Source organism: Paramormyrops kingsleyae, unplaced genomic scaffold (genome assembly GCF_048594095.1).
Source record: "Paramormyrops kingsleyae isolate MSU_618 unplaced genomic scaffold, PKINGS_0.4 ups92, whole genome shotgun sequence".
Taxonomy (NCBI): Eukaryota; Metazoa; Chordata; class Actinopteri; order Osteoglossiformes; family Mormyridae; genus Paramormyrops; species Paramormyrops kingsleyae.
In genome coordinates this window covers 1-23,411 of record NW_027326030.1, presented here as the reverse complement: position 1 = coordinate 23,411, position 23,411 = coordinate 1, and the positions used below count along the sequence as shown (strand labels likewise).

Genomic DNA, 23,411 nt, shown 5'->3' with positions numbered 1-23,411 from the left:
TGAGGGGCCAGCCCATCGCAGGGCACACTCACACACCATTCACTCACACAAGCACACCTATGGGCAATTTAGCAACGCCAACTAGCTTCAGCATGTCTTCGGACTGTGGGGGGAAACCGGAGTACCCGGAGGAAACCCCACGACGACACAGGGAGAACATGCAAACTCCACACACATGTGACCCAGGTGGAGACTCGAACCCAGGTCCCAGTGGTGCGAGGCAACAGTGCTAACCACTGCGTAATGTTCTCATAGCCGTCGTCTTCTCACATTAGATAAACTTTGTGCTTTTTTAAATAACTGATATGTCATTAAAGAAAATACAATACAGCTTCTTCATTTTGTCAAATCACTACGTAATACATTTCCTCTTTCCAGTAAAGAAGACGCTGCGAAGTCTGTCTCAGATCTTTCTTGTGACAATTTCCTTCAGTTTAAGTGCATAGGGTGTGTTGTGAGGGTGACTCAGCGGGAGTGTGACTCAAAATGAAGGTGGAGTGTCGAGGGTATAGTTTGGGATTAGGCCTAGAATAAACAGGAAGGAAGGAACGATAAAAGATATTCCTTTTTTGCGTGCGGTGTCTCCTCCCGGAGACGTCATCCATCAGCGACTTGTGTCCCTGCACTTCTTGTGCTTTGACGCTAGATGGCAACCAAGAGTCATACATCTTTCTCTGAAATTACAATGAACATAAATACTATAGAGGCAGAACAGGTATACTAAACTACATAAAGTGTACTGTAACATATTGGTCTGTACTAAGATGAGTCTCTAGATTGCTTTCTGAGATTTTTTCACAGATTTTTTTCTGCAGCGTTTTGGTGTATTGTCATATTGTGATAATATGGATTGATATTTGTTAATTGAGTCGATTAAATCGTATGTCGGCCTTAACAATCAATATATATTTTAGAATTGATGAACTGTTACACCACTAGAACATAGATTACAATATTAACCCACAAATCATATGAATCATGTCAAGATGGCCGTAATTACCTTATCAGTGTCACGATCCGCTCCGTTCGATCCCGATGTGTGCCACGGCCACCTCGTTACCTCGTGTGATTCCCTGATTGTTCTCACCTGTGGCTCGTTACCCGTAGCTTGTCTTTTGTATTTAGTCCTTGTCTCAGTCAGTCTACCCAGATCCGTCATTGTAGTGTCAGTGGATGTTCGTGCCTGTCTACCCTCCGTTCCAAATAAACCCTGTTTGCCCGACCTCACGGCTCCGCTCGCCTGCTTTCTGGCTCGCCTGCCCCGCAGTCCTGACAATCAGGGTAACAATGTTAATATAAAGCGATAGATGGAAGGATGGATGGATGGATGGATGATATACTTTATTTATCCAGAAGGAAATTTAGGAAGCATTCCTTGACCAGCTAATCTTAATCCAAATTTAAATGTTGTGAACTATAATTTGATGAACTGTAGTTGGATATGTCAGTTCATTTTGAATAGATTATTTCAAATGGTACGCTCCTAAGAAGTGTAGAGGAATACTGTGTGGTTTGCGCTATGTTGGAAGGAAACGCTGATGAAAGTATGATTGAAATGGTAAGAACTCATATTCCCATAAAAATTATTCTGTTTATACTTTAACATCTCAACTTTTAAAAGAAACATTTCCAAATAGTATAGCATTTACTGAATTTACAAAAGAAGAACTCCTGAAAATATACCTGATCTTTGTAATGAATATATTTTAACGGAGCAAAAGGTTAACACACTTTATTATGAACTCATAATATAATTGTCGTAACCTGAAATATTTTAATATAGATTAAAAATATTACATTTCTCAAAAGATTTGTCATAAAGGTTTGTTTCATTGTTTCAGATGACATATTACTTTTACTGTCCTTTAGGTGCAGGTTGACCTCTGCAGTAGATGGACACATTTCAAATGTGCCAAATACAAGAAACACTTGTCCACTTATGTTTGTAGCAAATGTTCAGAAAAATAAACTTTGTTCAGTTTTTCTTTAAACTAGCTTGCTTGTTTTTTATTTAAAACATTCACAGAATTTTATAAAACCGAGGAAGATGTTGTTTTTTAATCACATTTGATACCCACAATGTGGTTAAAACCAGCAAAAATACATGGGGTATAGGAAGCAAAAAATTGTACATCAATGATTATTTTATGATATTACTTTCTTATCATGGCATTAAATTTCCTTATAAAAACTGCTACCCCACTAAAGGCTATAGGCAGCAGTTTCTGGCAGCATAAAACTATGTGTAAAAAACTGCTGCCCCACTAAAAACTATAGGCATAACTCCTAGATAAGCCTAGGAGACTTGGGTGGGCCTCACTGGAGCTGGCTTGAACCGTTCAGGACAAACCTAGAGGGCAGAGGTTATTAAGTTAAAATTGGCAGTTATAAATAAAGGTGGAGGGGATGGTGTGGTGGTGCAGTGGTTAGCACTGTTACCTCCCACCTCTGGGACCATGGTTTAAGTCTCCACCATGGCTCCATGTGTGTGGAGCTTGCATGTTCTCCCCATATCATCATGGGGTTTCCTCTAGGCACTCCAGCCTCTCCTTTGTTACACCCCACCTCCCATAGCCCAAAAATATGCTAAGGTGATTTGGAGTTACTAAATTGCCCGTCTGTGTGTGTGTGTGTACGCGCACCCTGAAATGGGTTGGCACCCCATCCTGAGTTGCTTTGTACCCATAGGCTCCAGACTCCCCACAACCCTAAATAGGACAGGTGGTTACAGAAAATGAATTGTTCTCACCTGTGGCTCGTTACCCGTAGCTTGTCTTTTGTATTTAGTCCTTGTCTCAGTCAGTCTACCCAGATCCGTCATTGTAGTGTCAGTGGAAGTTCGTGCCTGTCTACCCTCCGTTCCAAATAAACCCTGTTTGCCCGACCTCACGGCTCCGCTCGCCTGCTTTCTGGCTCGCCTGCCCCGCAGTCCTGACAATCAGGGTAACAATGTTAATATAAAGCGATAGATGGATGGATGGATGGATGATATACTTTATTTATCCAGAAGGAAATTTAGGAAGCATTCCTTGACCAGCTAATCTTAATCCAAATTTAAATGTTGTGAACTATAATTTGATGAACTGTAGTTGGATATGTCAGTTCATTTTGAATAGATTATTATTCAAGGTGGGCACTCATTAATTGTGGTGTCCCATAAGGATATATCCTACAGTTCACATGAATTGGTACAATGGTTATGAGCAGCTGTGATGATGGAGCTTATGAAGTACAGTCAAACCTCGTTACAACGTACCCTGTTGAGCAAAGGAGACTAAGGGGGGATATGATTCAGGTCTATAAGATTCTAACGGGTCTGGATGCTGTTCAGCCACATGACTATTTCAATATTAGTCTAAATACTAGAACTCGTGGCCATAAGTGGAAATTAGCGGGAGAACATTTTAAAACAAATTTGAGGAAGCACTTCTTTACACAGCGTGTAGTTAGAGTATGGAATAGTCTTCCTGCTAGTGTAGTGGAAGCTAAAACCATGGGTTCCTTTAAATCAGAGCTAGATAAGATTTTAACAACTCTGAGCTATTAGTTAAGTTCTCCCCAAACGAGCTTGATGGGCCGAATGGCCTCCTCTCGTTTGTAAATTTCTTATGTTCTTATGTTCTTATGTTTATAACGTTTACACCAATACAACGTTCAAATTTCGATGTCCTGAATTCGCGTAATGCATTATTCCATTTGCCGGTATCGCTTAGAACGTACACCTTTACAGCGTAAACTTCGATATAACGTATGATTTTCAGAGGAAAATAGGCAAATTGACCTTTGTTACAACGTACAGCCTCATCTTCCGAGTGCGCGCACAATTCAGAATCGGCTGTTGCCGGCCATCTACATCGCTTAGCAACGCCTAACTGTATGAACCTATCCTCAAGAAGCATTCCACGCCGGCCGGACTCCTTGCATGCAGCCCCCGTTTTTTCATGGTTTTGCATGGTGTCATGCTGCCGCATATCAAGCAAGATGCCTGCTAAAAGGAAACGGATTTCGCTGACCGACAAGGTGGAAATAATTCAGAATTATACATGGCAGCCTTATACAGTACTGCCGACGCGAACTAAGTTCTGAAACTGTGTGGTTATTGGGGTAATTGTGTGACATATAGTGAAAGAAATTAACAAAAGACAGATGTCTAACACATGTATCGAAATTTATTTCAGCCAATTGAATCATATACAGGTGCATAATTTCGGTTTGACATTAGGTTACAGTAAGGCGATTTGAACGATAAGCCGGCAGTGGATTTTGCATTATGTCGGCTGTCTATGAGTAACTGATATTAACCTAGTTTGAAGAATATAGTTCCTATTATATTCTTCAAACTACACAAGCTGTATGTCATAGTGTCTACTTGAGGGGTGTTTTCTAAAAGTTTTTTTATATACATTTTGTGTTCTATCATTCATTTTGAGGGACTTGGTTACAACGTACTATGGTTATAACGTACAAATTCTTAATTCCCCCGAGGTACGTTGTAACGAAGTTCGACTGTATTATAATCAACACAATAATGCCTTATGACTGTCAATGGAAGATTCTGTCATGCTTTATTCATTCTTATACCAACCATGGATTAGTCCGGAACGCCAAACTTAAAGTATCTCTGCTGTACATTCCCAGCACCCTCTTGCTCCACATTTCAAAATATAAATTCAATTAAACAGAATGAATGTCACACTCATTTAGTTACAAGTGAAATCAAGTCATTTGACATCTTTCTTGAGTTTAAACCTCAAGGTCAGTTCCTGTTTCTCCATACAGAGTCTGTGTTGCTGGATCATTCTCTCTGTCACTGTGAGCAGCAGGCTCACTGTTCAGAGCACCTGCACATTAACTGTTAGTCTGTTACATATAATTCAGAGCTACTTCCTGTCCACTGACACCACTGCATTCAAAGCCTTTTATTCTGCAAGCTTTTAAAGAAAATTGGTTGCTTTGCAGATCTTTTTAAAATGCATCTTGCAGTTTTTCTTTACATGTACAGTTTGACATTTTACCAAAGCTGTCCAAGCTGTGTTGCTTGTGTCTGGGTACTACAATATAGCCCCACGTGGGACTTAAAACAACCTTGGTTACATTTTCTTTACCCTAGTGCTTTTTGCTGTCAGGCAGCTGTGAAATATGGTGTGTTGCTTGTCAGTGTAAGCAAAGGAGGTGTTTCAGGTTCATCTTGCTCTGACATACAAACACAAGAGTGTCAGGTAGAAGGATATTAAGAGCCAGATTTCAAAACAGTGACAAAAATAATATTACAAGCTGGGTCGCAAAGTGTGTGGTCACATAACATGTGGCAGCATAAAACAGGAAGTCACAATATGTGCTACAGAGTGTAAAGTGTAGCTATTAACACCTGAGAAACCAAAGGTGGTTGTTGGAACATACACTGCTCAAAAAAATTAAAGGAACACTTTGAAGACACATCTGATATCAATAGGAAAAAAATCATGCTGGATATCTATACTGACATGGACTGGATAATGTGTTAGGAACGAAAGGATGCCACATCGTTTGATGGAAATGAAAATTATCAACATAACATAGGGATGAATTCAAAGAGTCCTTGAAAATCAAAGTGAAAAAATGATGTGGCAGGCTAGTCCATTTTGCTGAAATTTTATTGCAGCAACCTAAAATCATACTCAGTAGTTTGTATGGGCCCCATGTGCTTGTATGCATGCCTGACAATGTTGGGGCATGCTCCTAATGAGACGATGAATGGTGCCCTGGGGGATCTCCTCCCAGATCTGGACGAGAGCTTCACTGAGCTCCTGGTAGAGGTAGACATTTCAGGTCCAGAAAGTAAAAATCCAGACCAAGATTTTGTTTCAACTAAAGAGTTGAGTACTCTGTGACTCTTTATAATCAACTGGTTGGTTGAAACAAAATCCTGGTTTGGATTTTTACTTTCTGGACCTGAAATGTCCACCTCTGGCTCCTGGACAGTCTGAGATGCAACCTGGTAAAGTCGGATGGACCGAAACATAATGTCCCAGAGGTGTTCTATTGAATCTAGGTCAGGCGAGCATGGGGGACAGTCAATGGTTTCAATTCCTTCATCTTTCAGGAACTGCCTGCATACTCTCGCCACATGAGGCTGGGCATTGTCGTGCACCTGGAGGAACCCAGGACCCACTGCACCAGTGTAGGGTCTGACAGAGGGTCTAAGGATTGCATCCCGATACCTAATGGCAGTCAAGGTGCCATTGCCTAGCCTTTAGAGGTCTGTGTGTCCTTCCATGGATATGCCTCCCCAGAACATCACTGACCTACCACCAAACCGGTCATGCTGAACAATGTTACAGGCAGCATAACGTTCTCCATGGCTTCTCCAGACCCTTTCACGTCTGTTACATGTGCTCAGGGTGAACCTGCTCTCATCTGTGAACAAATCCACTATTGGCGGACCTGTCAATTCTGGTATTCTATGGCAAATGCCAATCGAGCTCCACGGTGCCAAGCAGTGAGCAAAGGGCCCATTAGAGGACGTCGGGCCCTCAGGTCACCCTCATGAAGTCTGTTTCTGATTGTTTGGTCAGAGACATTCACACCATTGGTGTTCTTGAGGTCATTCTGTATGGCTCTGGCAGTGCTCACCCTTTTCCTCGTTGCACGAAAGAGCAGATACCGGTCCTGATGATGGGTTAAGGACCTTCTACGGCCCTGTCCAGCTCTCCTAGAGTAACTGCCTGTCTCCTGGAATCTCCTCCATGCCCTTGAAACTGTACTGGGAGATACAGCAAACCTTCTGGCAATGGCACATATTGATGCCATCCGTGCGGAGTTGGATTACCTGTGCAACCTCTGTAGGGTCCAGGTATTGCCTTATGCTACCAGTAGTACTACTGACCGTAGCCAAATGCAAAACTAGTGAAAAAACAGACAAAAAGATGAGGAGGGGAAAATGTCAGTGGCTTCCACCTGTTAAACCATTCCTGTTTTGGGGGTTGTGTCATTGTTGCCCCTCCTGAACAGATTAACAGCCCCTTCTGCTACTTAACTGACCAGATCAATGTCCCAGAAGTTTAACTGACTTGATGCTATACTCTGATTAAAAAGTGTTCCTTTAATTTTTTGTGCAGGATATATTGTTTCTGAAAACTCTGAGAAAACAGAAAGTGAGAAGGAGCTCATTTTTTTAATGCCCATATGTCATATGACAGAGAACACGGACCAGGGAAACAGGCGGACGAAAGCAGGAATGGGGTTAAATAAAAGGATTTAATCGGAGAACGAAGGGGCATAACAGGTGTAGGAATTATTAGCTCAAATAAATTTTAATATTCTCCACCAATATGTTTGAATTAATTAAAGTTTAATTAATTATTATTTAATGCTGATTATTAATCAATTGTTATGCCGAATGGTCGGCTCCTCCAAACTCAATTGCGGTATCCCTGTGAGTCTGTTAATGTGAGACTTAAATGGGATTCACTAATTACCAGTATCGCTTAGTAACCTGGGTTAGAAGGCTCGTCCAGCGAGCTGCATCACCAGGTAATGTACACGATTGGTAGCGAAGCTCCCCTCACGGCCAATGAGAGAGAGTCTCGCGATGTTTCAGGCGAGTTTGAGGTTCAGAGCGTGTAGCAAGATCGCACAGAGGCAGGAACTTAGTGTGAGTACTCAATGACGGAGGCTGAAGTTGTGTAAAAGACATGCATTTATTCCTAACTAACACTACAACTAACATAAGACAGACATTACACCTAACACAAACAACAAACATGAAATAACGGAATAAAACAAACGATGTAATTATGAAAATGCAATGACCGGATTTAAATGAGTAACCTTAAATGGGAAATACTGTTCTGCAAAGCAAACATAGTTTGTGGAAACACGACCCTAAAGTCTTATAGCAGGTTAAACAGAACAGCTTAAGTTGTTAGAATGAAAGGAAGTTGGTTTACTTGGTTGAAGAGTGGGGGGGGGGGTCTTGGCAGTTGATGGCAGAGCTGCTGAGCTGATGGCACTCAGGAAGGCGCGGCGTTTGGAGCAGTGGAGTGGAGTCCCTTTAGATTCTCTCTCATGGTGAAGCTTTGTCTTGGGTGCTGTTCTCTGTTCAGCTGGGCCTTCACCGGAGGGCTTCTGTGGGCTTCTCTCCTCCCGGGCTGATGTTCTCCTTCGGGCTGGCGGTTATTCTCTGCGCTGCTGCTGGTTGTTCTCTGCGCTGGCTGGCGGTTGTTCTGCTCCCTTTGTTCTGAGGTGCCAGCATTTTATGCTGTAAAGTTCATGAATAGGGATGACCAGGAATTCGACTCCTGGCCCAATGGCTGGCCATCCATTTGGCGGGCTTTCGGAAGGGGGTCTGTATCAGTCCTTTTGAGATTTATGGCCCGACTGAATCTCCCTTTACTGATGATTTTCATTAAGCTGTTATAACTTTTGATACATCCACTTTTATGGTAATCACTGACCAGATTTAGAATCAGGAGTGATTTTCCATTAGTTTGACACCAAATATGCCATACCAGCTTCACAGGTACATACCTCATACCATCTGCATTAATTGATTAAACAATTAATTATTGTATCTATGTGACTGATTCATATCAGTATAGGATACAGGGGTTTTGGGTTGCACCTCAACAGATGTTACACTTTGTGCGGATATTACATCAAATATTCATTTTACAAACAGCACATCTTATCCATAGATAGGCGTGGCCGTTAGTTTGTGGTAATATCAATATAAGTTGCACATCTGGAAACAACATATTTTGTTTGGTGTGGCTTATGCCAATTCATCTTCTCCAGAATGGATAAGATACACCTTAATTCAGTTCTTTTAACATAGCATGGTAGGAACAAAGAAACTTGGTGACTGTCCACCAAGATCAGATAAGGACCACAAAGGAATGTTGGAAGAGAAGGGGGGGGTTTTAACACAGAAGACTCTCTAAAAGTTAGGACACATTAATTACTCTCACTTTTCCCGATTCTTCTGGTATACCATGAGAACATATATACAATGGTAGCTATACCTATCTATTTATTTAAATTTATATGTGTTCAAGTGCAAAGGGGTAAAATAGGTGATACTCCGTGAACATGGTTATAAGGGTGGCACACAAAACACTAAGATTGTCTAAGGACACATACAACATAACCTATCTGTATATTGAGACTAGTAGTCGTGAGTAAATCAATATACAGGGTATACAAAAGCCAAACTTAAATGAAACTTCCTTTAGGGTGTTTGTCTGTTGGGTGAGTGAAATGTAAGGCAGAATGTATGGGAAGGGGGTTGTGTGCCAAGTCGAGGGACCCCTGTCCGTGAAGTCCACTCTGCTTGTCTGTAGGTCCCTAAATCTTTGGGCAATAAAAGTTGGAGTGCTGGCCTCCCTTGTTATCTGTGTATGTGTGTTTATGTGTGTAACCCCCCTTTGGTGCCTCTCGTACCAGGCTCGGCCTTGTCTCAGGCCACCTGGAATTTAGGCCCTGTGATATGTGCATGTGTGATCCTACACAGGGAAAACAACAACACGGAACTACACGACTATAACAATGCACGACACTACAATGACAGAATTAGGGAAACAAACTCTGACGTGGACTTAAATACATCGAATACAGACAACTGAAAACAGCTGCGAAACACTGGGAATCGACATGAGGTTAACGAGGGGGGCGTGGCACAGGAGGATCAGCACGATCGGGGTGTGACACCATAATTAATTTTATTAATCAATTTGCAATAATATTTTACAGTTTCAAAGGTATAATCCCTGCCGTCTGGGTATGAGCTGTTTGCAGGCTAATCTGAAATTCACAGAGGGGCTTTTATCTGGAGTGGGACTGTTTGGGGTCATATTCTACCATGGACATTTCTGCCATTTTCTATCTTTGTATATCTTTTTTTTTGTTTAATTGCCCACTATCACCCCCCCTCCACAGAGGACAACTTTATTTTACATTAAATTAAAGGTACAGTGTAAAGAGTGTGGCCACTCTGAACTCACCCGTCCTACTATAGTAGGAAAGAAAAAAAAAAAGGGGGGGGGACACACAGAAACAACAATCGTAACAATAACAGACATTAATCACCATGGGGAGAGAGAAAAAATTATAATAATAATAAAGGTGGGATGGAGAAAACAAAGTGTAGGGGAATGCAGAATCCAAACAACCATAACACACATAACACTCATTACAAGGACATCAAGACATCAAACAACAAAAATTATAACAACAATATCAACAACAACAATAATAATAATAATGTTACAAATAGGTATTATACTGTATATGGTGCCTGTAGTTCTTGTTAATGTCCATGCTGCTGTGAGTTGTCATGGGTGACGTGCATCCAGATGGAGATCTGTGGCAGGACTTGCTGGCCTTCTGGACTGGGTTTTACATTTTCCATTTACATGAGATTTTGATGTATGGACCCAAAAAGTATATCAGACCAAGTTATGGACAACCTTTACTTATGAACGGACTGCCATTAAGCCTATTAGATTAAAAATTTGAGTTAAATGCAATCGTTTGTAATCATGAATGAACACATTACTTTGTGATGAGTATGAAACCATTGCACACGTTCAGTGGTTCAGCAGAATTAATTTAGTATTACAACAGAATCGGGGGTGTAGAGGGGAGGGGGAGGGGCAGTGGGCAAAAATCATTCACAAGCCTGATAGCCTGCTAATAGAAACTGTTCTGCAGTCTAAAGCATAGTTCATATTTCACTTTTCATTGTGTGCTTTCGGGCTGCAGATGGTCATGTACGTGGCAGCTTGTGTTCATACTACATTTGGCTGCGGATGTGGATGTTTGGGGTCAGTCCACACACACATTATTAGTCAAGGCTTGGGCAGTATTAAGGTAATAAGGCATACCACGGTATTTTGAAATCCACATAAGAAAATTAACCAGGAGCCCCTCTCCCCCCGCTCAGTGAATTTTATTGCCAATATTTAAAAATGCCAGACTAGTGTTGCTTTTTAAAATATTGTATACATCGGTATGATGTCAGGACAGTATGAAAAATTAGATGTGTGGGTACCTCCAACCCTCCTCAAACAGCTGCTCACCATAATTACAACAACAACAGCTTTTTCTCCCCTACTCTTTCATCATTGACCACTGATCAGTAACTGGAAATACCTAAAAAATTTTCTTGCACATGTGCCGTCGATGGACAGGGAAATACATGGTTTCCATTAGAAACTGGGCAACACGTGCACCAAATGACTACTTCTTTTTATTTATTTATTTATTTATTATTTTTTTATGACTACTTCAACAACTCTTCGTCTTCTACTCTTTCAACAATGACTGCTAATCAGTAAAATCAGTGCTGCTGTCATGCCCCGCTCCGTCCGCTCCTGATGTGTGCCACACCCACCTCGTTACCTCGTGTTCAGCCCTGATTGTGATCACCTGTGTCCTGTTATGTCTAGCTGGTCTTTTGTATTTAGTCCGAGTCTCAGTCTGTCTTCCCCAGATCCGTCATTGTATTGTTACCTTGTTTGTGTCCAATAAATCCCCGTTACCTGCCAGGCAACCAGAAGTAAGGCAGCGGGTCATACATGGAAGATGATACAGGCAGAACGGTGAGTTGGATGCAAGGACGTCATGAGTAGTGGCGACGTCACATGTAGCAGGGTGTGCTGGATTTCTTGATTGATCTCCAGTCAGCACCCCCCAGGAGGAGTAGGGGAAATAAAATGTGCAATTAGTCAAAGTAGGGGAGACTATAGGCAGTGCTAAAAGTTAGGTGAGTGCAATATGAAGTGCAATGTGCAAGCTCCGGCAGATATGGCTACGGTACTGTAGCATAAGAAGGAGGGAGAGGCAAGTGAGAATGCAGGCATGGGGAGTCCCTGAAATGTCAGCACTCCAATTCCACAAGGGATTGTGAAGCTAGCTGGCGGTCGAAATATGTATAAGATAAATTAGACAATGTTCAAATATATTTTATTTTATCTGTTATGTCAGTATATGTTTATAAGCGCGTCAGTCAGCAGGAAGGCTTGGTGAGGAGAGGGAGTGTGACAAGCGTGTTCCTGTTGTGCTGTACAAAGTTCTTTTGTGTGGTCAGTCGGCGGGAAGCCTTGGTGAGAAAAGGAATAAACGACGTCCGTCAGCCAACCAGCGGCACGAGTCTTCGTCTTTTATGTTGTGTTATGTTATTACACAGTACAGAGAGGGAGAGAGAGAGGATAACCGACCGCGAAGCAGACCGGTTACACCTGCACTGTAAAACCTTCCAAACCTACAGAACCAAAGATGCTGAGTGCCTCTGCCTCTTGTTCCCTTTGTAGATCCTGTATTTAAGTGCTCCTGAGTTCCCCAGTTCAGTCATTGTTGCTTGTCTCTGCTTTTGTTCCTGCTAATCATTTACCCTGCAAGGGTATTTTGCATTGCAGCCTAAATCTGGCTCATGTTTCCTCTTGTTGGTGTGATTGACATAATATGGTATAACTTGTTTTTCTCACTACCCACAGCTTTTTTCACATAGAAAAGGAAAACCAATAAGCCCTATTAATTTTAGTATTGTCTTCAGACTTACTGAAATTCTATGTTTATTGAAAATAGATGTAGCAGGTTTGGCATCATGTAGGGCAGGGGTGCCCAACTCCAGTCCTGGGGGGCCAGAGCCCTGTGTAGCTCAGTTCTTTCCCTGTTCCACCATAAATGATTCAGCTCAAGAGCTGTGTGGTAATTAGCACAGTTGAATCAGGAGAAACCCAAAAATGTGCAGGGCTATGGCTCTCCAGGACTGGAGTTGGGCACCCCTGATGTATGTAGGCAAAGGATATTTTGGGACAGGAAACACGCTCCTGTAATATTCTGCTCTGCCCCCCCCCCCCCCCCCCTCGTTCCCAACCTTCTCTACACATCCCCCACCTTAGATCTACTCAGATCTCTGCAACTCTGCTCTCACATTCATTGTACTGTTAAGAAACATCTATCCTCTCCACCCCTACTCTGTACATTTCCTCCATCAGCCTGAGGTCTTACCTCACTATGATATTTCCTTCACTCAGCTACTGGGAGCTACAATCAACTATCTCCTAATTCCAACTCCTCTCTGCAGTGCAACACCTTTGCTTTCAAATTCTGCCATTTTCAGAGATACACCTGTATTTAGTAAGTCTATAATTGTTAAAGGTTCAGGAAGGAAGACTTCTGTTTGTTATGTGATGGTTTATTTATCTGAATCATAAGTAGCTAACAGACTATTCAGAGCATGAATACCTTATACCCCTTATACTACAACTGTTTAACATAGATTTAAGCATGTCGATAACCAAGCTGTTAATAGGAAAAAAAATTACCAACTCAAAAACATAACAGAAATTATTTTGAATTATTGAAAAATATTCAATTCTAAAAATATATGCAAAAGTCAACATTGTTTAAAAAGTAGTTGAATAAGCAGAAAGATAACTATAACAATTATGCATTTTCATGTTGCATAATGATTACAAAAAAAGGCCATTTCAAATAGTCACAGAAGCCCCTCCCCCACATCGCCATAGTCAATGATGTCAGCATTAGGCAGCCTCCCTTCTTTAGTGGACGACAGCTCGGTCTTGTGTCCGATAGGGTTACTGTGGTGGAGATCTTTCAGAGAGGCACACAAACACACAGAACGGTGGTTGAATGTGCACGTAGCTGTAATTGCTGATTGAGGAAATGGCAGCATGCTGTCATGTTTCACTAATTTTATGTATAATATTTCAACTACATTAATATAATTCACATATTTCAATATAATATGTGAATCTTCCATACCCACAGCTAGAGGTGAGAAGTGAATGACAAAACCATTTGATTCCTTAAAAACAACAATATGTGTCTAAGTTTGGATGTATAAGGGTGATTCCTGTTTTGGGGCACATATTCATGTCCTCGTGTTTAACTGGCTCTTATTCTTTTATAAAATTAGACAAATCTTTATAACAAACCTATTTATTATGTGTTTAGGTGATTTCTATTGCTCTAACAAAGATAAATTACTATTTATCTTTTTACATCTCTTTAAAGCACCATTTCTCTGGAATATGCGCTCATTTTAGCATGTCCCAAATGCAATGTATTCAACTTCCTCAGTAAATATAAACTATAAAATTATAAAAACCAAAACTTATTCTTTATTATTTTGATAGACTAAGGTATACTACCTTTAGAGAAAGAAACAAATCTGGTGAAACTTATTTTGTTTTCTGTAATTATATAATATAATATATGTCCCCGCATTCGTTTTCCACCCTGTGGTCCTCTAGTTTCTTGGCTCCCTAAAAAGATTACAAATCCATACAGCCATTTACAGGAAGTGACATCATTTGTTTTTGGGGGGAAATTCAACTGGAAGACTAAGGTAAGCTTTAACTGTCACTCTCTTCTGTATTCTTCTCAATTTTATATTACAAACCGGTTTGAGGCACCCTTAAAATTCCACCCTGTTAGTATATATTATGGGAAATATTTATTGGAAAAAATATATTTTTTAAACATGTTAAAAATAGCTATTTAAATGCTGATCAGCTGTAGAGTGTGTGCTAGCTAAATGTTGCTCACTCAAAGAGCTAGAGCTAAATTAGCTAGAAATATTCCACCCTGTTAAGTTCCACCCTGTTAGGCTATGTATGGGATATGCAGCCTACTGAGTAGAAATTGTGTTGTTATTTTCATTAAAATGACTTGTAGCTTTATTATTTGAGTGTATTTCTTGTGTATGATAATGAATAATAATGGTATAATCAAAATGTATTATTATTATTATTATTATTGTATGAGTGTATTTCTTTATGTTACTACAGTGGTATTATTATTATTATCATTATTAGTTGTAGTAGTAGTATTGTTGTTGTGAATCTGAATCTACTTGTTAAGAGGCCGACTCGGTTCCACCCTGTTATATTCTATTCCACCCTGTTAGGCAATGATTTTAAAAAATATTCCAATCACAACAGTAAGTGTTTGGTATATTTGTATATTGTTTTGTTAAATGAGGTACATATAATGCATCTACATATACTTTTATTTCTAATTAATAAAATTCCTCATACAAGACAACAAAATGGGGACAAGAAATGCAGATTCCCTTATTCTGACATTGTACTCTTCATAAAAATAAAACTGTTAATACTACAAAAATGAAACTTTTATCATAGCAAAAGGGACACATTGTATCCCAGAAAAGTTCAGTATTGTTTGATTTGTACATTATTTAAACTCTGTGATTACCATGTACATGTCCCTAACAGGGTGGAAAACGTCTGGAGAAATATATACAAAAAACATCCCATAATTATAATATTTCCAACCCCTGAGCTTGGCAAACATGCATTCCTCATAGCTACGTATGGTAGAGTCCTGACAAAATGTTTAAACCATAAAATACAATCATTCCAATTTTCAGAAAACAGACAGCTAAATATGTGGTCCAAAACAGGAATCACCCATAACACTCGTTATGTAGTTATAAAACAGATATTTATGCTTATGTGTAAAAGCTCTTCATTAATAACAGTCAATGCAATTGGATGTTTGGGTTGAAATTATATCAAACTCAGTCTCATTGACCCCTTTAGAGCTGCTCACCTGGCTGAGAGGCTGGGTGATGTTTCACAGAGACATCATTGTAGTCACTGCTCTGGCTGACTGCGACATCATCATAGTCATGTGTCTGATCTGTGGGGGTGCCATTGTAGTCCAGTGTACCTACCCCATGAACCAGAAAGTCAAAGCAAAGAGATGAATGACAGTTCATATAAATGTGAAGTGTTAGAAGAGAAGAAACACACAATTTAAGCAGGGAAAACTGCATTGCTGAGCTGAGATAATCTCACCTTTCAAATTTTCTGGATTCTCTTTCTCGCAAATAAGGTCGACATGGTTTTCTGGGTCATATCCGGTGGCAGTCTTCTCTAAGTCACAAGAACAGAAGACACACAGCACATCAATGCCTGTTAGGAGACCAATCTCCTGAATTCTTATTTATTACATAAATGTTTTTTAAGATGTTCTGCACCATCATTACTGAAGAGATTCCCTCCTTCCGCTTCCCCCACATCTTCATACCCTGAGGGCAGCTCATCTGGAAGGTCACTCCCTGACACCAGAAGAAGGGCTGGTCACACTTTTACACTCCTGGCAGATCTTTACCTGGCTACAGTTAAGGGGTGTTCAGCTAAATAAAAAGATACATTTCAGTGTGGAGACCTATCCTCTCAGAATTTACTGATATTCTAACTTCATGGACGAACCTGTATGTGGTGGTCATAAGTGCTTCACTATGTGTTTATAAGTGCTTCACTATGTGGTCATAAATACTTCACTACACTCACCTTTCTGACTGGCATCTTTTATCCTTTTGGTAAACCTGTAATCTATTTCCTCATAAATGGCTGGAGACAGCTGTTTATTTCTGTTTAGTTCTGTAAAGCATACAAACAGATATACCACTATGTAAAAAAGTGAGATCCTTACATATACTAGGTAGCCTTGGAACCCACCCCCACCCCCAGCAAGGAGTAGTCAGTTAACATGGATTCATTACAAATCTTTATGCTGTTCATTGTATACATTGGATCATTTCTGCCAAGAGAAGTCCATATATGACACTGACAATACTGCTGCAATTTGCATTTATATAATAGAATCAGGTATGTTTAGTCCAGGCAGGTTAAACCCATGTGTAACCTGAACATAGCTTGTGGGGGTGCCTGCAGTTGGCAAAGTCACCCCCCTCAGAAGATGGGACCCTAGATGTCCTGTGACACTAGTAGGATTGACCAGCCCTGCATTTATTACCTTTCCATAAACTGTATGTACTTATCTGTACTTGAACATCGCAGTTTCTTTTGTTTGCTCAGTTCCCCACCCCTCCCTGCTCAAATGCAGTCCTACCTCTTCTCAGGACCCAGTTCCTGTACAGCAGCCTAAACTGCAGCAGCAGAAGTACTGAGACCAGAAGGCCAATAACCACTGAGGACACTGTTGGGTCAGACTGGCTTGGTTTAAACTGAGTGACAGTGGGAGGTCCAGTGACATCTGGAATGATTTCTGTAACACCTGTTGGAATGATGATAGTAAGGCAGTGGTGGCCAATCTTATCCGCAAAGGGCTGGTGTGTACGCAGGTTTTTGGGATAACCTGTAGGTCAGCTGTTCAAACCCAGGTGTGAGGACTCTTCAGCCAATCAGTCCTCTAATTAGTGACCTAATTAGGGAGTTGCAGCGAAAACCTGCATACACACAAGCCCTTTTCGGATAAGATTGGCCACCCCTGTAGTAAGGGAAGGTAGATACATTTATAGAGTAGATACACTTACATTTAGATATAAATGGCACGCAGAAAATTGTTTTATAGTGTCAGTTTAAGGCAAAGAACACCTATTTCAGCTGCACATTTCTGCATATTAGCATCTATCCATTTTCTGTAACTGCTTATCCTATTCAGGGTCACAGGGGGTCCAGAGCCTATGGGCACAAGGCAGGGAACAACCCAGGATGCGGTGGCAAGCCATTGCAGGGCACACTCACACCTAGGGACAATTGGGTAACTCAAATTCACCTCAGCATGTTTTTGGACTGGGGGGGGGACTGAAGTACTCAGCGAGAACTCCACAATGACAACATTCAAACTCCAAACACATGGAGCCATGGCACAGACTTGAACTCTGGTCTCAGAGGTGTGAGGTCACAGTGCTGACTACTGCACCACCATGCTGCCCCAGCATAAATATCATGCACGTAAAATGTGTGCTTGACATACAATCACTTGATTTACCTAACTTTCTCTGTTTTGCAATTATAGCTTGGATAGTTGTGATCAATAAAGCACATAGGGTAGATATCCTTTGTAGCCTCACCTGCACAGGTGACCCCTGCATCCTGCCTGTGTGAGCAGTCACTCTGCTTCAGTGAGTAAGAGCAGTGCCATAGGTGCAGTTCACTGCCCTTGCAGTTCACCTCATCCAGCCAGATGGCGCCGTCACCCCTCCCGAACCGTCCGGCCCATTCTGCCCTAAGAGCCGGCCCACAGCCCAACTGCCTGCACACCACCATGGCGTCACGCACGTCCCAGGAGTCGCCACACACGGTTCCCCAGGAGCCGCTGTGATACACCTCCACCCTCCCAGAGCAAGTGTCTGCACCCTCTGTCAGTCTCAGGGGCGGGCGGTCTAGTGTGGACACAAGGGAGATGGAGGTTATTTGGAGCAAAATAGACAGCATGCACAGTACATCTAATACATAAATCATTTTCTTTTTTGGAACACATAGGTTAATAATTATACACCACAATTATCATTTCCTTATTTAATCTTTTTGTTTTCCTCTTGGTTTTAAAGAGTTTTTAAACATGTCTGAACTCAAATTTGCAAATCCATCAAGCCATAAACTTACTGTTACACAGAGTCTGATCAGAAGAAGCTTGGCAGTGCATGAAGTCTGGAGGAGATTTTGGTTTTTCAGAATCTACAAGAAATACGATGAAGAAAATAAAATTTCAGGGCCCGTATACACAAAACATTTTATCTTACAACTGAGAATACTCCTAAATTGCACTAAAAGTTTTTAACTAAGAGTTTTTTCCTAAAACATATTCACAAAGTGGCTGAGAGCAACTTTTAATTAGTAAAAGAGTCCATTTCTAAGCTAAGAGTAAGACTCCATTGCTAAGACTGGCGTCGGTTCTCATGCATGAACTAGCCTGCAATAATCACAAGGATTGGTTGATGAGAGGCTGGTATGTGCTGGTGAAAATGTATGGCAATGGCAATGGCAACTTTATTTATAATGCACTTTACACACAACGAAGTTAACCAAAGTGCTACAAGTGTATCAGAATAAGAATAAAAGCCAAAAATAAACTAAAATACATTACACATCTAAATCACATCTAAAATACATTACAATTAAAATAAATAGAATAAAATAAAAAATAAAAAAACAAATTAAAAATAAAAAAAACAAATTATAAAACAGCCTGCTAACAAACAGTAACAGGGAGCAGGCTTTTTATAACAATGTTATAAAAATGTATGCGCAATATCCCATAAACACAAATACAGTGGAAACCACTTATAGTGATCATGGTTATGGAGATCAACCACTTATATGGATCAAAATTCTTGGGACAGAATCATTCCTGTACAAATGCTGTTTATTAAATAAATTGCTTATTGTAGTCTGCTTACAGTGTTCATTTTTGGTCACACAGCAGCAAAACCTCATTAAGGTAAGTTTTATGTACAGTACTGTATTATAGCGTATTTAAATTATACACAGTTCCATAATTTGAAAAGCATTTGAAACAGCTGTACTGTATTTTAAACAAGTCAGTAAAATTTAGTACATGGCAAAACTGTTTTATTACCTTATACTAATGTAATAAATATACAAATGTCAATTAGATGACAATCTGCCTGAGACATAAAGAAAAGGAAAAACATTATTAAATTGGTTATAATGATCACTATAAGAGGTTTCCACTGTATATGATTGGGTTGTTTCTATTTGTTGGAGATTATTATTGCATCCCTCATAAGCTCCACAACAGTCATTATTCCCTCCCGACTGAGACAATGTCATTTAAGTAATTCCGTGTTTGTTTAATGTTTCCATGGCATTCCAACGTAGATTGACAGCAGCCATTTTGCGACTCTTTGTGAATTGGTCTTAGCGACTTAGGAATCCTCTCGACTAATTTTTGGTTCAACCCAGATATCGGTGCCACTTTTAGCACTAAAAGGCTTTGTGAATAGGAGTCCTACATTTACAATTGACACACCCATTATTTTTAGGAGTTTCTCTTAAATAGGCAAGTTAGGAGCTACTTTTAGCCTTAAGATGCTTTGTGAATACCGGCCCTGGTCCATAATAATAAGACTCACGTGGTTGGTTGGACTGACTAACAAACAGTAACAGGGAGCAGGCTGAATTTATCTTCACCTGAGCAGCTTGTTCTGGCAGCTTCTGAGCAGCCATTTGGCCCTTTGGAGGATGATGGACACTGCCAGAGTGATGTGTCATGGGATCGACATTTTCCAAAGTCCAGCCCATTGAGGTCAGGATGAAGCCTGGACATTGTGTTAGTGACTGTCCCCTTGTCTCCACAGCCCAACTGGTGACAAATGACTGCAACTGTTGGTTGTTCCAGACCATCAAAGCACACACTTCCCCAGCTGCCATTGTAATAGACCTCTGTGTGCCCAGAACATCCTTCAGACAATCGCAGCACCTTGTGCTCTGCATGAAGGACACACAAAAAATATGAATTCTTTGTGCTGAGTGTAAAAGGACACAATGCCAATTCGTGTAGAATTGGATCGGCTTTACCTGAACACACAACACCCACATCCTGCTTGTGCCCACAGTCCTTCCTCCCCCACTCCACTGAGGGACAGTCCCACAGGGACGACTCGTTCCCCCCACAGCCCAGCTTGCTTAGCCAGATGGGTCCCGTCCCTGGGCCAAAGTAAGTGGGTACAGGGATCTGCCCACTGAGGGCTGTCCCACAATGGAGCTGCCGGCACACCACCTGAGCCTCGGGCAGACCCCAGGACTCATGGCACACAGTCCCCCAAGAGCCCCTGTGGAAGACCTCCAGCCTCCCTGCACAGTCACTGCCTCCCCCCACCAGCCTGAGGGACCTGTGATCTACCAGAGAAGACAACTATGAATTGCAGGAACAACTATGCAAGAAATACACCATATAACAACATACATCCTATGCAACAAGAGATACAAGTGCAAGTAAACTAATGGTCAGTGACAAATACAAAGTTTCTACAAGAGATCTAAAAAGATTCTTCCTGCTTTGAAAGTCATGTTAAAATTCAGGTCAAAATCTCTACCTCTTGTTTGCTTCCTTTATTGCTAGGAAATTGTTTCGCATTAGGTAAATAAATGGGCTCAAAGCCAAACCCTGTGACGCTCCTAAAATAACGGTTGCCTTCCATTTTAGATGCTCAGTTCTGTACCCTTACATCAACTTGAGGTCTATTTGTCATTAGTCTTTTACAAAACTTGATTTGATTTGGTAATGTTCCAATCCTAATTTCCTGAATTAAATGGTTACAGACTTAGTATTGACTATTATCCAACCTGTTTATACATATGTGAAAAACTGGCATCCCTCCAAAATAGCTGTCACATATACTGCTGGAACAGATCGTGGTGTTGTGGTGAAACTCACTGGAGCAGACCATGGACACCTGGTCACTGGGGCGGCAGTTGAGGACATGTGGAGGTCTGCATTTCCCCAGGTGAGACTCAGTTCCTGAGCAGTGAAAGCCTGTCACACACTTGTCACTGTCCCCTGTCCTTGACAGGTATGATCTGTAGATATTTGTGGCAGAGCCACAGCCCAGCTGTCTGCAGACCACAGATGCATCCATGGAACTCCAGGACTCTTGGTGAACCTTCTGCCAGGTCTGGTTGTAGTAAACCTCCACCCAGCCCTCACAGTCACTCCCTCCAGACTGCAGCCTGACACCCCCATCAGAGGAAGAAGGGGTTGAACCTGTGAAAAAATTCAAACATGAAAAAGGACCCTAATAATGATGAAGAGCCTCCATACTATGGATATGTAGTGTAATTGCTATTTATGATGATATTTGCTCTGTCTCCCTGGACTATAACTGACTTGCCATTCCTCACCAGAGCAGATGACTCCCGCATCCTCTCCATGAGAACATGCTGTTCGTCTCCATGGGGACACAGCACACTGGGAGAGGCGAGTCTCATTCCCCTGACAATGAAACACATCGGGCCAGATGGGCCCAGTGCCCCCCCCAAACCAGGCCTGTCCCAGGGCAGCCACAGCGCTCCCACATTCCAGCTGTTGGCACAGGACAGTGGCAGCTCTCATGTCCCATGATGCATCACACAGTGTTCCCCATGTTCCATTGTACCTCATCTCCACTCTACCAGAGCAGAGATCAGGACCATCCCTCAGCCTGAACCTTGAGTATCCTAGGAGCAGCACAATGAAAGAGAGAAAAGAATAAAGATAAGACCCTGAAACTTCTCTCAGATCATAATAACACAGTGAGGGTGTTTCAGCGCAATGATACTCTTACCAGAACACACCAGGCCCACATCATTCTCATGGCGGCAGGTCTTGTTATGTATCAATTTGGGACAAAAAACAAGATGAGACTCGTTTCCCTGACACTGAAACTCCTCAGACCACATCCCTCCCTCTCCCTGACCAAAGGCAGCTCCCTCCAGCAGCTGTGCAGGTTCCCCACAGCCTAGTGATCTACAGACGACCTCAGCGTCCTGCCAGTCAAAGTCAGCGTCACACACTGAGCCCCAGGATTTTCCGTGCTGAATCTCCACTCTCCCAGAACACATGTGACTTCCTCCTATTAACTGAATCCCTCGATGGCCTGAGGTGAAATAGATTTCAATTATATCTCTTAATTTAACACACCTGTACAAGCAACCCTTAATAATCACAATTTTAAATTCAAGTTGAAGGTTTATTAAGATCATTGTTGTCACGTTCCAAACACAGAGGAGTTCAGAGCAGGCATGAGGGCAAAACGATAAGTTTAAGGAATGGGAACAGGGCAAACAAACATAAACCACGTGGGGTCAAACAAAGGGGCAAAACTGGCAATAGGGGAAACTGCTGGAGCACACACTAGGGTAACATCAATGACCAGACTAGGGAGCACAAGACTGGGAGACACTTTATACACCACTAACAAGGGATCAGACGAGGGGCAGCTGGAGTAAGTCACACGAGGGCTGAAACGAGAGGTAAGACAAATTAATAACTGGGAAAAGAACAAGGTGGCAGGAATGCAGGGTGTGACAACTGTAATCTATAAACAGGTTCTCTTTTTCTCCTTTCATCATTAGGAAAAGTCTGGATCTATCTGGAAACACACATGAATAAACTGTATGTGATAGACAAAGCAGAATGTGAACGGTGAACCTTATGCTGTACGAGTTTACTCCTACCTGTGAAAACTATTGCATGGAAGACTAGGGGAAGGAACTTGATTTCACTAAAAACATCCATTTTACATTCCATTAAATTAGCTTCTGATCCATTACAGAGATCTTCACCTAGTAATATATTATCAAAATTAGGTGAATATTCACTTGTTTGGAAAAAATCCAAGGATCCACAGCCCAGCTGTCTACCTACTACTGCAATCAGTTTTTTAATAGTATCCAGATCAGTAGGTGCTGCTGGTGTCCACCACTTGCCCCATCGATATATCTGCTCTATGCCAGCACAGGGACTGCCTCCACCCACCATTTTTAAATCAACATGTCCTAAAGAAGATGTTAGAGGCAAAGCATCAATTATAGACAAAACACTCTAAGCTAAGACTGATCATCTTAAGAAATCTCATTGTAACCCTTACAAGATATATGAACATCAACAAATCCTCTTTTGATCTTAGG

At 41.4% G+C, this 23,411-nt stretch overlaps 1 protein-coding gene across 3 annotated transcripts; it reads right to left on the bottom strand.

Annotated features, from left to right (window-relative positions):
• Window positions 1–13,176: 13,176 nt before the first annotated feature.
• Window positions 13,177–23,379, bottom strand: LOC111848907 (antigen WC1.1-like). 3 transcript variants are annotated; one of them, XM_072708450.1, is made up of 14 exons: window positions 22,959–23,379; window positions 22,067–22,378; window positions 21,645–21,959; window positions 21,181–21,507; window positions 20,322–20,642; window positions 19,935–20,231; window positions 18,387–18,458; window positions 17,852–18,163; window positions 16,888–17,052; window positions 16,326–16,415; window positions 16,010–16,090; window positions 15,828–15,905; window positions 15,580–15,699; window positions 13,177–13,596 (listed from the first exon to the last, which is right to left on the bottom strand). In XM_072708450.1, the coding sequence occupies exons 1-14, from the start codon at window positions 23,260–23,262 to the stop codon at window positions 13,481–13,483; spliced, it is 2,910 nt and encodes a 969-aa protein (XP_072564551.1). In that variant the 5' UTR covers window positions 23,263–23,379; the 3' UTR covers window positions 13,177–13,480. The 3 variants fall into 3 exon arrangements, with proteins under 3 accessions (XP_072564551.1, XP_072564552.1, XP_072564553.1); XM_072708451.1 differs by having other exon boundaries at window positions 23,103–23,379; XM_072708452.1 differs by lacking the exon at window positions 16,888–17,052.
• Window positions 23,380–23,411: the final 32 nt, after the last annotated feature.